General features: G+C 41.2%; 2 protein-coding genes across 3 annotated transcripts in view; one reads left to right on the forward strand and one right to left on the reverse strand.

Moving 5' to 3' along the window:
* Positions 1-358: 358 nt before the first annotated feature.
* TSPO (translocator protein) lies at positions 359-10,615 on the forward strand. Its single transcript, XM_019472009.1, has 4 exons — positions 359-379; positions 5,322-5,522; positions 8,806-8,944; positions 9,849-10,615. Exons 2-4 carry the CDS (start codon positions 5,335-5,337, stop codon positions 10,023-10,025), a joined length of 504 nt encoding a protein of 167 aa, XP_019327554.1. The 5' UTR covers positions 359-379; positions 5,322-5,334; the 3' UTR covers positions 10,026-10,615.
* A 1,810-nt stretch (positions 10,616-12,425) lies between these two features.
* Positions 12,426-13,629, reverse strand: part of TTLL12 (tubulin tyrosine ligase like 12) — a 29,675-nt gene continuing 28,471 nt past the window's right edge. For both annotated transcript variants that reach the window (XM_009279047.1, XM_009279046.1), the window contains one exon: positions 12,426-12,948. In XM_009279047.1, coding sequence (XP_009277322.1) covers positions 12,797-12,948 — 152 coding nt within the window. In that variant the 3' untranslated portion in view covers positions 12,426-12,796. The remainder of the gene's footprint in view (positions 12,949-13,629) is intronic.

Consider the following 13,629-nt stretch of genomic DNA (forward strand, 5'->3'; position numbering starts at 1 on the left):
AACGTCCCACTGCTACTGAAGCACCCCTTGGATGTGGTGCCTGTTATGTTTTACCCTGTTAAAAGAATACCTGGCAAGCTGAAAAGAGTCAGGCCTAGGCAGCACTTAAGCTAGAAATATCCAAGAGAAACTTAACTTTTTTAAGAATAGATGTAGATGACACTTTCCAAGCGGGTGGACAAAGAAGATGACAGACCTACAGCAGGAGGCTGGCTAGCTGTTTGGAAGGAAGGTAGCCAAAGGGATGTTTTGTCTTTAAAGTACACTGCGTGCAGAGGATTTTATACAAACATACATAGGGAAAATTAGAAGAGACTGAGCAGTAAATGGCAAATTATCACCTGGGAGGATGATGCTCTAGCGTACATTTGAGTTCCCGGTATGTAAATCTTCAATAAATCATAGATTTATTTGCACAACTTGTGCTCTGGTATTTTAAAAGAAGTGTAACCCAGGCAGTGAGATTTGTTGTCTCTGAACCTGATGAGTACGCCTTGCATTGTATCCTTAAATAAATACCGTAATTTTTATTTTTAGTTATAAATACCTATCATAAACATATACTATACACTTGTTAGATATTTATATTGTATTTATATAATATATACTGTTTTAAGTTTCTCTTTTACTTGAGATTAGATAACAAAGGTAAGACTGCTTTTTTGTGGTATTCTGTATCACAGACTGTGATATAATTTTGGTTTTAGTGTTGCGGTTTCCCAGGAGGCTTTAAAGCCACAACAGACATAAATAGTTTATCAATATAAGTTAAGTATGCACCCCTTAATTCATCAGACAGCTGTCTCAGGAAGAAGCCTTTTCCCCAGGGAAAATTTGCATGCTGCCCCTCAGAGCCAGGCAGAACCTTATCTGCCCTCAAAAAAATATACTGTAGAGGACGAGAGGGAGAGTATGTATCTTGGGGACCCCCCCTTCAATAGTATGTTCACAGCTTGGCAAGTTAACCCAAAAAAACGGGGACTAGAAACCCCAGAACCGCGTGGGTGATTTAGCCATGCTGAGAGATTTTCCTTCGTGTTTTTAATGCGAGCGCTGTAATTTAAGCCCCATGTGATTGGGTAGCCAGCACCAAGTTGCACAAGAAAGGGATTAGTCAGGGGTTTATCAGAACAGGGATGTAAGAAAATGCAATGAAAGTAGTCGTCCTTTCCTTCCTTCTCCTTCCCACTGACTGAGCTCTCTCCTTCTCTCTGAGTGCCCAGAGAAGGGGAAGGGATTCACCTGCCTTTCAGAGACCTGCTCAAAGCAAAGGAGCGTTTTAGTTCATTTTTCATCAGGCTGAAGCAAGCCAGCTCCTCTAGTCCCCCCCATAGCGCACCCCATCCCTTTTTTTGGGTGCGCACTGTTTTTTTCCAGAAAGAGGAGGACACGGAAAGCTTCTGTTTGATTTTCTGCGTGTTATACCACCACAGAGAAACAACCTGCAAAAAGACAGAAGCCCAGCAGGCAGCAAGTTGCAGTATTGGTCCCCCTCCCCCCTTTATTTCTCCTGTTACTTTATGTAGCTAGAACCATCTTTGGGCAAGTCGGATGTTTTGAATACCTAGAAAAATTATTTTAACGTGTTTGTAAAACAAACTGGCCTGCTGCAGCCCTCACTGCACTGCTGAAACTGCCTGAAGTCAGACTAAGGCTAAACAGAAAGTGGGCAGGATGATGAAGAAAATATTGCAGGGCAGAGATAAGAGGTGGAAGCAGAAATAAACAAGTTAAGTGTGTGTGTGGAGAAAAGATCTCCAACTGTGGTGGTTTTAGAGGCAGGTATCTGCTGGGCACGCTGCAGATATCATCCACAGACATCCCGGTTTCTTCAGCATGAAAAATCAGGGTGCAAAAATATTGTGCAACCAGATCTCACCCTGAAGTGGAGCTGGGATATGATTGGGAAAGTAGTAATTATTCCTAGGTTGTGTAATACAGATGCAGCCAGAGGGGCTGTGTTAGCAAGCCTGTGCCGTGTAAGTTATCACCAAGTAATTTCAGGATTATCAGCTATACACTAGAAGGAATTCAGGGCTGATAAGCCTTTACATACTCCGTGATTACATTACTTTCAAAAACTGTACTGGGCATTATATAAACCTTGCACGGATCTCGTGCTGCACAGCTAACCAGACAAACGCTACAGCACTGACCGAACGCACCAACTCCCCAGTGCACCCCCGCCTTCCACTTACTGACTAAAGACCTACAGCAAGTAGCCAGAGGAAGATGGACATGGCTTCTTCCAAAATCAGCTAGTGCTGCTCCTTGAGTTAGCTGCTGCTTTTTATGGGAAATTGATACTAGTATTTCATTTCTTGGGAACTAAAATACAGGAACTCCCACTGCTGATGGACAGCTGTGGTCGACTAGGCCGAGCCTACCAGCATAGTCTGATCTTGCTGCATGGCTTCATTCCTCTTTCTCCTTGGTACTATACAAGAGACATGCTTGGGAAGTCCCGAGAAATACTATTGGAAAACATAGTATATAATTAGTAGTAATAGCAGTCAAAAGACTGGGACACCAACATTCAATTCAAGCCAGTGTGTTCAATCTCTTCACTTCTATTTCTTCCCCTTTCCTGTTCATACACGGCTTCACTTTCCCTGTTTCTTTGCTTTGTGCCTTCCCCATTTCTGTTTGCCTGCCTGATTTTCTTTCTCTTGTCACTTAAGAATTATTTCAGCGTTCTTCCTCCAACTTGAAGAGGGACAGATGTGTAGCTACATATTCACTACTGACTGCAGCAGAGCAGTATTTTTCCAGTTTGATAGCATTTAGCACTTTCAGCTTGCAGAACACTTTCAGACTTTCTTCCCTGGGGAGAAGCTGACAAAACCCCTGACAAAGTCCAGTTGCTTAATACCTGCAGGAAACCACCCTGATATTGTTATGTCCAAATAAAGCATAAAACCCTCTGGGTCCTTGCTTATCACTTTAAAAAAAAAAAATTAGCACTTGACAGCCACACTGGAGCTGCACAGATGACCAGCACTTTACAGCATGTGTAGAGAACTAAACCTAGCGTTCTCTCTGTAGGCAAAGCAAGAGCAACGGGTTAAGAATTAGTGAGATCTTAGTAACTTTAAATTTCTAACTTAACCTTTGGGAATTACTTATCTGAAGGCAACCGAAGAGAATCATTGTGCTTGGAGCTCTTGTTCCCAGTACACCTTGTTGCTCCTGCATATCAATTCCTTCACATCCCAGTAAAAGCAGAGCCTTTCATGCTGTCAATACGGGTGACAAGTAGTGTATACTGCAGCTGACAGCCTGCTCCCTCAGGGAAGTAACAATACCGATCTACGTGTAGGAGAACATATTAACTCCTCTGCTCCATTTAAGACACTCCCTGGTAAACAGCAAGTAGAATCCATTAGGCAGGAAGCATGGCAGCAATGACTACAGCAATGAGCTACGCAGATTTTTTTTCCTCCCTTCCTTGTTGTCCATCCTCCACCCAAGACCTAATTGATACTATTCCAGCAGACTAGCACATCGTTCTCCCACTTCTTCTCCCTAACCTTAGTTCTGAATTCTTCCCTGCCTAGTTTTTCTTTCACTCGTTCATTCTTTTGCTCTTTTTTTGACTTTGACTGTTGTACCGCTTTTGTCTGCTGCCTTTTTTGTGTGCAATCCTACTCATTGCCCTCCCACGACTCTCCCCTGAGGCATGCCCACAGCCCATCAGCCTACATACCCTTTCTTGTTTACTCCTTACAAACCTTCTAATCCTGCATGCTTTACCAGTCCCTCCACACTCTCTGTTTTTGCCTTCAAAATTCTGCTCTGCTTCTGTCACCAGGATTTTTCTTGATCGCATGCAATCTGGCTTGCGGTCCCAGCCACTGAAATCTCTTCATTAAATCTGCATAACTGTATGGGCAGATCCCTGAGAACAGGGACAAAAAACATAATGCAAGAGAGCTCCCTTGCTGGCCAAGCTTATACCTGCTCTCCAAACAGAAATCCACTGTACCAACAGAACTGCGACAATGCAACGTCATCTGTGTGCCATTTCCTATCAGTTTAAGCACATCTGTTACAAGTGGGATTTCCTCTTCCCCACTCCCTGCCTCCTCATCCCAGCAGTCATAACTATAGCAGTAAAAACTTTTAAACATAGGCCAAGGCAACAGCCAAGTCAATAAGGCACTTTTCTTTGACGAGCCTCTGAAATGCTGGTTGCTTTAAAGCTTTATTCTCTCTCCTGTGGCTTCCACAGTTGCTCTTTCCCCACTGCTGCAATCTCTCTTACGATTCCTTCCTGCTGTCTCCCCCTCCTGCGTAACAGATGAACAGGAATTGGGTGTATTTGCCTACTGTATATTTGAGAAAATAACGCATTTCAGTTCTGCCCTTTTTTATCATACCTCTAATCTGTTTACATTTTAGCAAGCTAAACACAGCTCTTCTGTAGCATTTGGCTTTTGGCCAGAAAATCTGCAATGAAGCTTTTTCCTGCTTACTTTTTTTACTGCTGCCTGTACTCTAACTAAAGCAGTGTGGCCTACCAGAACGAGGCGTTACTCAGTCTTACTTCTGTAGGCAAATTTAATCTGGTACACTTTACGGGCTTGGCAGCTAAGATTGCTGCAAGTGATTGAATGCTTCATGAAGAAGCCACAGGTGTACTCCCCATCTATCCACTGAGATCTCCTTCCTTGTTTAGCAAAACATCATTTAAGTACTTATCTTCTCATTGTCCTCCCGGGTGTTTATTTTCCGAGGCAGCTTCTCAAGTGTCTGCTACTAATTCACACCACTCTTACTAGCTATTGAGCATCCTCAGCACCCTTTTGAGGCTAAAAATACAACACAACATATACAATTACTTTGCTTAAGCACAGGAAAGCACACACTCTTTTCACACTCTTGACTACACCATTTCATTGAGTGAATGGGCTTTTTGGTGAATACAGAAATACACACTTCTTAGTACATTCCCCCCCCCTCCCAAGTGCAGTTCATATAATATCAAACTGCTTTATTCCTCTGGCATACTTATGGGTGAGGATATTTATGTAGGTAAAACTCAGTAATCTTAGTGCACAAAGTTGAGAGGGAAGTAAAGGTCTCACTTCCCCCCCGCCACCCCCCCAGCGTAAATGATAGGTTCCTTTATGGGGGTGAGTATTGTCCAGTGAAGCTGGTACAAGATCCATTCATTCCAGCTGCAGTCCTTCTCAGTGACAAGACTAGGCTGTGGATCAGATCCTACACATGTATATTTTTAAAATATGCTAAAAATGGAAAGTTTTTGTAGTTGCATTTTAAAATTGCTCTGCCAATCAACATGTTTGGGTTTGTTTCAGATTCACTGCCTCAATGGAAGCGGCACCAGCCTGGGCCCCAGCAGTGGGTTTCACACTCCTGCCTCATGCAGGAGGATTTTTAGGAAGCAAGATAACCAAAAAGGAAATCCCAGTGTGGTATGAATCTCTGCAGAAGCCATCCTGGTGTCCACCTAACTGGGTGTTTGCTCCTGTTTGGGGAACTCTCTATACATCTATGGGGTATGTTTTTCACATTGTATTAAAGCACTTATCTCAGAGTCGCTTGTTGTACAATGCTGGACCAGAGCACTATTACTGTATTCCTGTGGCTGTATGTTTGTAAGAAACTGTGTCAAGCTGCCTGTTTAACAGGTAAAAACATGTTTTGGGAGTTGTGTGTGGGTTTGATAGGACATTTTTGTATGCACAAGTATCCACATCAAAAGCAGGAGTTTGAAAAGCTGCCATTAATTTGCTTTCCTCATTCATTCTGAGGGGAAGACCTGCCAAGCTGGCAGCAACGGAGCAAGGCAGCGCTGGGATTTCTTCTATGTATGTCCTTCAGTAGTTTTAGGAAAAATTAAAAAAAAAAAAAAAAAAAAGGGGGGGGGGGGGGGGGGAGGGTGGAGAATTAGGATAGAACTGTTCTAACAGAGCTCAATTAAAAAAAAAAAAATCAAAACATACATGTCCTTTCAAATAAAACTGCCAGGCTGTTAAACTGTAAATGCTTGAAACCATCTACTGCCTCCTTATTTAACTAGTTTAAAATACTTGACAGCACAGCAATTACTGCCAAATGAACAAGGAATCACAAGGCCAAATACCATTCCCACAGGAACCTCAAAAGTTTAATACTACTGTATTTTGGCAGCTGTTACTTTTAATAAGATGTAGCAAAAACATTTATAGAGGTAGGTTGTCTCAGGAGATTGGGCAGTTTTGATATTCCTCACGGACTGCTCCAGAAGCTGTCCACCCAACATTACGTGCTTTTATGTTAATTCTGGTGAGCTCTGCCATAGAGGAGAGGTAGCACCCTGCTCCTAGAGCCTCAGAGGTCAGTACAACCCCCAAGCACAAAGTGATGCTTTGTGTCTCTTCCCCACTTGGTCATTAAGAACTAGCTACATACCAAGATTCAACATGTTTTTTCCTAGCTATCAAAGACACATTGTTGCTAATCCAAAGTAATAGGTTTTAGGCTGCAATATGCCTTTATATGGCTTACCCAGCCCATTTCTTCCACCATGACAGTACGTTTTAAGTGATTTGTAGTTTGTATATAGCACTGGCTTAACTATGTAAAGTTTCAAAGAGACCAAATCTTTTGCAATTTAACATTACATAGCCATCCTGCAGGTTATCTTAAGTACCACACCACCTGTTGCAAAATACAGCAACGATGCAATGTCTGAAACTGTATCTGAATGCTACATTGGCTCTCACATTCCCATTTTGGTTTCATTTTCTTTCCAGAAAAGCTTTGTAATTTTTACAGCCTCATGTACCGTCCCTCCTTTCCTGTCAGGATTCTCTTTTCTTTTTCCTTTTACAGAGTGTACTTTTTAAAATTGGTGTCTACTCCTATATATCCCAAGAGTTAGAATTTGAATTGGATCATTACTGTCCTGCGAATAAAAAAATGCCTTCTATCAAAGAGACAAGAGCTGAGTGGCTTTCCCATGAAGAGCTTCCTTCAAGTTGACTGCACAATTTGTAACCCTGTTTCTGGATTCCTCATCATAAACCTGGATATCAAGTTAAATATTTTAAAAATCCAAATTGTGACAGCTTATCACTTACTTTGATGATATCAGAATCAGTATATTCTGAGGTGGATGGTCCCAGTTATGTACTATACGTCTAGCTCAGTGAAAAGATCGTATTTATTACCAGGCCTTTTCTTCTGTAATCCATCATGTGCACACATTCCTTGAATGATCGAGACATCTCACTTCATTAGAATCTCTTGAATATATTCAAAGCAAGAAATAACTAAAAGCAAGATTTAATAAGCTTACATGCCTTTCTTGAGATTTAGCTTCCTAGCAGATTTGTACATCGTGATCTTGGTCTGAAGTCAAAGTTAGATGTACAAAGAACTGTAAGTCCGCACTGTGGCTCTGTAAATCACTTAGGAACAGATTTGGGTCCTGATGCCTTTTATGAAGATAAACTGTTAAGTTTCTAATGCTTACCCTGCCCCCTTTCTTTTTGTTTTTTTTTTTTTTTAATACTCTCTGCAATCAAACTGCCAAAATATCAAAGCTGCATTGTTTAGTCCTTATGAAAGTAATGGCCAAGAAGCAAGCTTGGGTCACTAACTGGGTTAAACAAAAAAACCCAAACATCCTTCTCATATGACCTACAAATGAAGACAAACTCCTTGCAATTACTTCTATGGATATTTGTCTGCTCCTAAAAAAAATAATGCTTACAAGTTGGTCTCCATCTTTGCTCCACTGCCAGCAGAAATTTGTATGAGCCCCCTGCTGTCCAGTATAGCGCAGTCCAGTCGACATTCCCACCAGGATGAAATCGGTATTCAGTTACTAATGCTGAAACGAGGGTATAATATCTGGCATTATCCAGGGGATTCTACTGCAGTCACGTGGAATGGCTGTGCAGTCATCTGGATTGAAATCTAGCTAATGTCTAAAGGGAAAGTCAAACGAGCAAAAGAAATAGTCTGAGGTGATGAACGCTCTCTGTTCTAACCAGCCTCCTTCAGTGCAAAAATAAACCTTACATTAGTAAGTCTCCCAAATCCTGAGAATTCCTGTCTTTAGCAGCTTACATTCTGGGATCCCTCCAGTGAACTGTTCTTCTGTGGCATTAAGAAGATCTGTTCAAAATCTTTAAAATATTTTTGGAAGATGTTTCAGTAGCCAGGATCCTGCAGGCAGGAAGGGTGCTGGATGCTCCTTGTGGTTAATTCTTTCCACAGAACTCCTAAAATCTTTGTTCTCCCCATCTTTGTCCCCTTCCTTCTGAAAAATGACTATAGGGTTCCTTCTGCTCTAACACCATCCATCCCCACACTCACCTGTGCTTTGGGATGCCACTCAATTCCTACTTCTCCTATATTCATTTCATCCACTGAAAAAGTTAGTGGGTTGTGTTTTTTTTTTTTTGTTAATTTATTTTTAAAGCACTATCTCCCAGTACTAAAATTAACAGTTTCTTCACTATTTAGAGACTTACCTTTTACTCTTGTATCTTAGACTTGCTTCCATTTCAACACGGCTTTCTCTTTTAAGACTGAAATGCAGTAGGTCATCTGCTCCTCTGCACCTAGAAGCAAGAACTCTGGCAGGATAGGGAATTTTTCTCTCCCCATATGGCTATCTGCAGTAGGTGATCAACCCCGTGCAGTCAGTTACTCTGCCAAGTAGTACCTGGATATCTAGTTTTCCAAATGAATTTAGACCCTAGCACTGAAGTAATTTCATTCGATCAAGAACGTGTGGTTGCTTTCTAACCACAGTACTGAATTACACCTTACATTTGCTTTCTCCAGATTCGGCTCCTACCTGGTGTGGAAGGAACTGGGGGGCTTCAACGAAAAGTCAGTGGTTCCTCTGGGTCTGTATGCAGGGCAGCTGGCATTAAACTGGGCATGGACTCCAATATTTTTTGGAGCTCACAAAATGGGATGGGTAAGTGGAAAAGTAAATTTCTTAACCATAGGCTTCTGCTGTCATTTGCAAGGTGCTAAGACAAAAGTTTTGTGTCAATCTTTTCTCCCTGAAAATGAGCCTGAGTACAGAATATGGCTTGCAGAAGTTCTCTAGAATTCTCTTTAATGCATCCCAGCAGCCACCTGAGAGAATTTACATATCTACAACATCCTTAAATGTTTAGATTTCAAGAAACTCTTTCTGCCACCCTTTGATAAGAGCTTTGTGTGACTAGAAAATGTAAACATTTATGCCCCACTAAAATTCCTAGGTATCTCTGGCAAACAGCAGCGATAAGAAGCTTATCATAACATTACTCAGGTAATCAGCACCCATTTTTAGACAAGACTAATTTTCTGCAGTCTGAGAAGAAACACCTTGCCTCAAAAATAAAAATCAATAATAAAAATAAAAAATATTTGCCTGGTTCTCTAAATATATATGCAATGCTCTAATAGCGGAAGACTTTGCAATCCATCAGATTCATTCACACTGCATCTCTTCAGGCAGCATCTATGACATGAAAAGACTGGATAAGTTTACTTAGCTAAGTGACTTGCTCAAAGTCACACTGAGTTTTTCGTCAATGTAGCACTTCCCGCTGCCAAAAAAAGAGAGTATGGGTGAGGGGGATTTTATTCTCCCTCTCCTGCTCCCAGCTGCAATGCCCTTTCTTGTGACTGTTGTATCGTTTTATGAGTCAATTCAACTCGTAACTCAGCAGAAATCTATCTTTTTTTTGCTGGCTGGTTTTCTGAGAAGGAATTAACTCACAGAGGGATCCAACAAGTGCCAGAGCTAAGTGGAAAGAGCCACACACAGACTGTCTAGTCAAGAAAATGCAACAAGTAAAACCAACGCTAACTACCTTCCTGTGTTTCAGGGGTTGGTGACTCTCCTGCTCACGACTGGTACGGCAACAGCTACAACTGCTTCCTGGTATAACATCAAAAAAACAGCAGCTTATTTGATGGTTCCTTATTTAGCTTGGCTAGTCATGGCTTCTGCACTCAATTACCGTCTCTGGAATGACAATCGCAACAAGAAGCAATCTGAATAAACATTTTTCAGCCAAAAAAATTTTTTTTTTCCCCCACAAGAATTTTCTAAATAAAGTTATGGCCTTATTTTATTTTTAGCTGAACTACTTATACCATTAGTTTGCTAATTAAAAGTTGACTAAGCAGTACTTGTTTAAAACAAATATGTCTTTACTAGGCAAGTCCAAGGGGTGTATGCCTGACTGAGTTTTATAGCAAACTAAAAGATAGTGCTGATTGAAAAGTACTAGTTTTCTATGTTATAGCATTACATTTTATATGACAACAGCATTTTAACTATTACCAGAAATAAGCATGAACTGCAACTTCATGTTCAGAAGAAGAAATCCAGCCATATATTAACACAGCTTCCAGAAAGCTGCTCCTAACAGTGACAGGCATGATTGTGGCCTGAATCTTTCATGTTTACCACTAGACACGGTGCTTTAGTGCTATGATGTGTCCCAGTACGGCTGCCAGATATTTATCTTCTGGTCATTGTACTCTGTAAATGTTTAAGATGAGATTTTTTTCACAATTTGTGCCTTCCCACTTTGAAGCACTGTGCAATCTAGTGTCAGCTAAATGCATTAAACTACATGTAAATTTACTAACCTTGTTCCTCTGTTTTTTATTGTTTTTAAATGGTTTTGAGCAGAAAAATACTGAAGGCAACAAGATGCTATAGCCTCAAAGATAGCCCCTTCATCTCTTCTCCTCACCATTGCAATGGGCAAGACAAAACAGGAAATTCAGAGCAGCTGGACAGAAACTGAGAGGACCCAAATATTCAGCAGCCCCCTGCACACACCTCTGAGGCATCACAAGCAGCACTGGCCAAAAAAGCACTAACATACTCCGCCTGGACCCTCAGTGAGATGCCAGTTCACCACTGGACCTTGACAGTGGAGCTGGCAGCCAGGCCATAGGTGGGTCTGCTGCCCAGCAGGGCAGTACAGACAGCATAGCTACTAGTGTCTCCTACTCACACCTTCTCACTTTAGCCACTTAGAAATAGAAACAAGGGTTTCTCCTCTTCAGGGTTATGGTAGCTGACATAGTAAGATCTGGGACGCTTAGTTCAACCAGTTGCTTCCTATAAGATAAAACCATCTCTTTTGCCTAAGAGCACAACAGCAGACTATTTTTGCCCACAGCTGGTGGTCCCACTGCACAAATCTTACTACTTTTTTTAAAGTCATTCTTCTGGTTTGCTAAGTGTGACATCACTTTTCCCTTTGTGATGAGGGAAACCTTCCCCTTTGTTCTAGATCCACAGGCACTTTGTTACATGTTTTCAGGTACTTTAAAAGCAGAAAGTGCCTTTTGCTCTCCTACAAGTGACAAATACGTCTGCTGAGCTGCACTGCATGTCCCCTTATGTCCGGTCTCAAGCACCCGTTACTATATTCTCTATCACAGACAAACTTTTTCCCTGCATCGGAAATAGTCACACCATCTATGTTAAGCGCTTCACCATGTTTCTTTAATCACATTTAAGTAAGGAGTCCAAAAAAGTTCTGACTTATGAACAGGAGACTGATATGGCTGTCAGCACCACTTCTGCCTGTGCAATCCAGCTCTCCCCTCTGCCCCACTTGTACAGTGACTGAATTTTCCTAAGACACAGATGGTTTATTTCTCCAGCCTATGTTCCAGTCAGTGGAAAGAAGTAGGTTTCTGCAGACCAGCCTGAAATAGCCTAAAATATCTCTCTCCCTTCCTGATCAGGAGAGATAACATGCTGCATATTTGCAAAGCCTGAAGCAAGGTTTAGAACATTTATGCAATTTTATAACTGTACTTTGCTCTCAAGCAGCTCCTGATTGCTGCAACTAGCTTAAAAAAAAAAAACAACTACCCACATAATATATACTTCATGATGGACAGCAGAATTTTTGTAACTTGTACATACATACAAAGCAACATAAATACAGCCTAAAAGTGCTAAATTTCAGCCAGCTACCCTGATTTGAGGAGAGAGGAGAGATTAGGAATGATTAATTTCAAACTGACACCCCATTCCCAAATACCTCTACCTTAGGCCCTAAACTTTGAAGTCCAAAGGCTGCTTGGGCTTCTAGCAGAGCTTCCCAGATCCCTTTCATTCCTTCGGGCTTCTTCTGCATTCCTGTGCTGCTCTAGACGTTGCATCCACTGATGCACTGACCACTTCTCACAAATCTAGTTTCTTTAAGGGGCAGGCTAAGGATGACAGCCAGCAGTACAGGGTTCCTAGATGTTGTGGGTTTTGTTTGCTTTTTTAAAATAAGAAAAATGGGAAGAGCCATCAAATCTTTCATCTCACTACCCTAGTAGTTCATTGCACTGAAATACCGTATTATTTTCCCGTCAGAACATTTTACATCTTTCTATAACAGAGGGATAGATAAGAAAGATATACAAACTCCAACATGATTCAGTAAATTATAGTTTTAATGTTGACATGAGGAACTTGTGCAATGTTTCCCAGCAAGCAAGCAATCAGGCTACCTGAGAAACAAGTCAATTGTTTCCAGTTACTGTCCTATTTTGAGGTCTCCCATATTCAATAAATGAGATATTTGGTCAACACAAACCAATGATTTATAGAACTAAGCAAGATAACGAAAATGCAGACAAAATGATTATCAATACAGTATATGGTATACACATATTCTTCTGATATGACTTTTTTTCCAGGGTTACCAGTATAGGAAAATAGTTGCATCAGCAGCTCATAGAACTGAAATATAAATCTTGCTGTCAAGCATATCTGGGAAGGAAATTAATAGAGTCAAGCCTCCTGTGGCTAGACAATGCATGTCACATGGCAGCTGTCTGTTTCATCCAGAAATAGGGTGCTGAAGACATCATTAAAAAAGGTAGGGTGGTATTTGCAGGCTCTATCACAGTCAGGATTAAAGTTCACCTCCAGGATCTGAGGCTGCATAATTCTTTTCCCTGTAAAGGGGAACACAAACATTGCCTCTTACTACAAGCTCTAGAGAGATCCTGAACCACTACCTGTGTTTAAGCCAGAGATTATAGAAAATGACTGGAAAAAGCCATTTTTTATGACACAAGCTGGCAAGCCGGTAAAGTGTTTTTATTTCAGTGGGTTTGGTTTTTTTTGGAGGGATGGAGGTTTGTTCTACCATCATTATCCAGAGGACAATTATCCAACAGATTCTGCAATCACTGTGGTAATCCAATGTCTCATTTAGAATGAGAATTCGCAGCGATTTAATAGGATCTCCCCGATACAGCTGTCTTGCTTGACAGTCTGAAACGTCTTCCAGAAAACTCTGCTTCTCCTTTCACATTTCAGTACAAACCTTCCTTTCTTAAAGCTCTTAGATATCTACCTTTCTAGTTCTAGCAGTCCTGTTCCGTTACACTCCAGCCTCTCCCACCTGCCACTTCATCCCACTCCTAGAAGCAAGTCAGGAAGTTTAATTTTCTCTTAAAACTTCATCAGTATGGTTCAGAGTTCAGAATCAAATGCATTCTGTGCAAAGAGAAACAAAGGATTTTCTTTCCTGTCTGGTGTTGAGATCGTAAGTGAGGGTACAAGCTTCTGATGCATAGGTAAACCATACTGTGCTCTGCACAGAAGCAACTAACCTATTTGTCCATAGGCTG

The sequence above is a fragment of the Aptenodytes forsteri genome, unplaced genomic scaffold (assembly GCF_000699145.1).
Source record: "Aptenodytes forsteri isolate BGI_AS27 unplaced genomic scaffold, ASM69914v1 Scaffold241, whole genome shotgun sequence".
In the NCBI taxonomy this organism is placed as follows: Eukaryota; Metazoa; Chordata; class Aves; order Sphenisciformes; family Spheniscidae; genus Aptenodytes; species Aptenodytes forsteri.

Bases quoted from the DNA above. Each gene is read 5' to 3' on its own strand.
- TSPO (XM_019472009.1), top strand. From the start codon at position 5,335: ATGGAAGCGGCACCAGCCTGGGCCCCAGCAGTGGGTTTCACACTCCTG. The intron at 5,523-8,805 runs GTATGTTTTTCA...TGCTTTCTCCAG, and splicing joins ACTCTCTATACATCTATGGG to ATTCGGCTCCTACCTGGTGT. The intron at 8,945-9,848 runs GTAAGTGGAAAA...CCTGTGTTTCAG, and splicing joins GAGCTCACAAAATGGGATGG to GGGTTGGTGACTCTCCTGCT.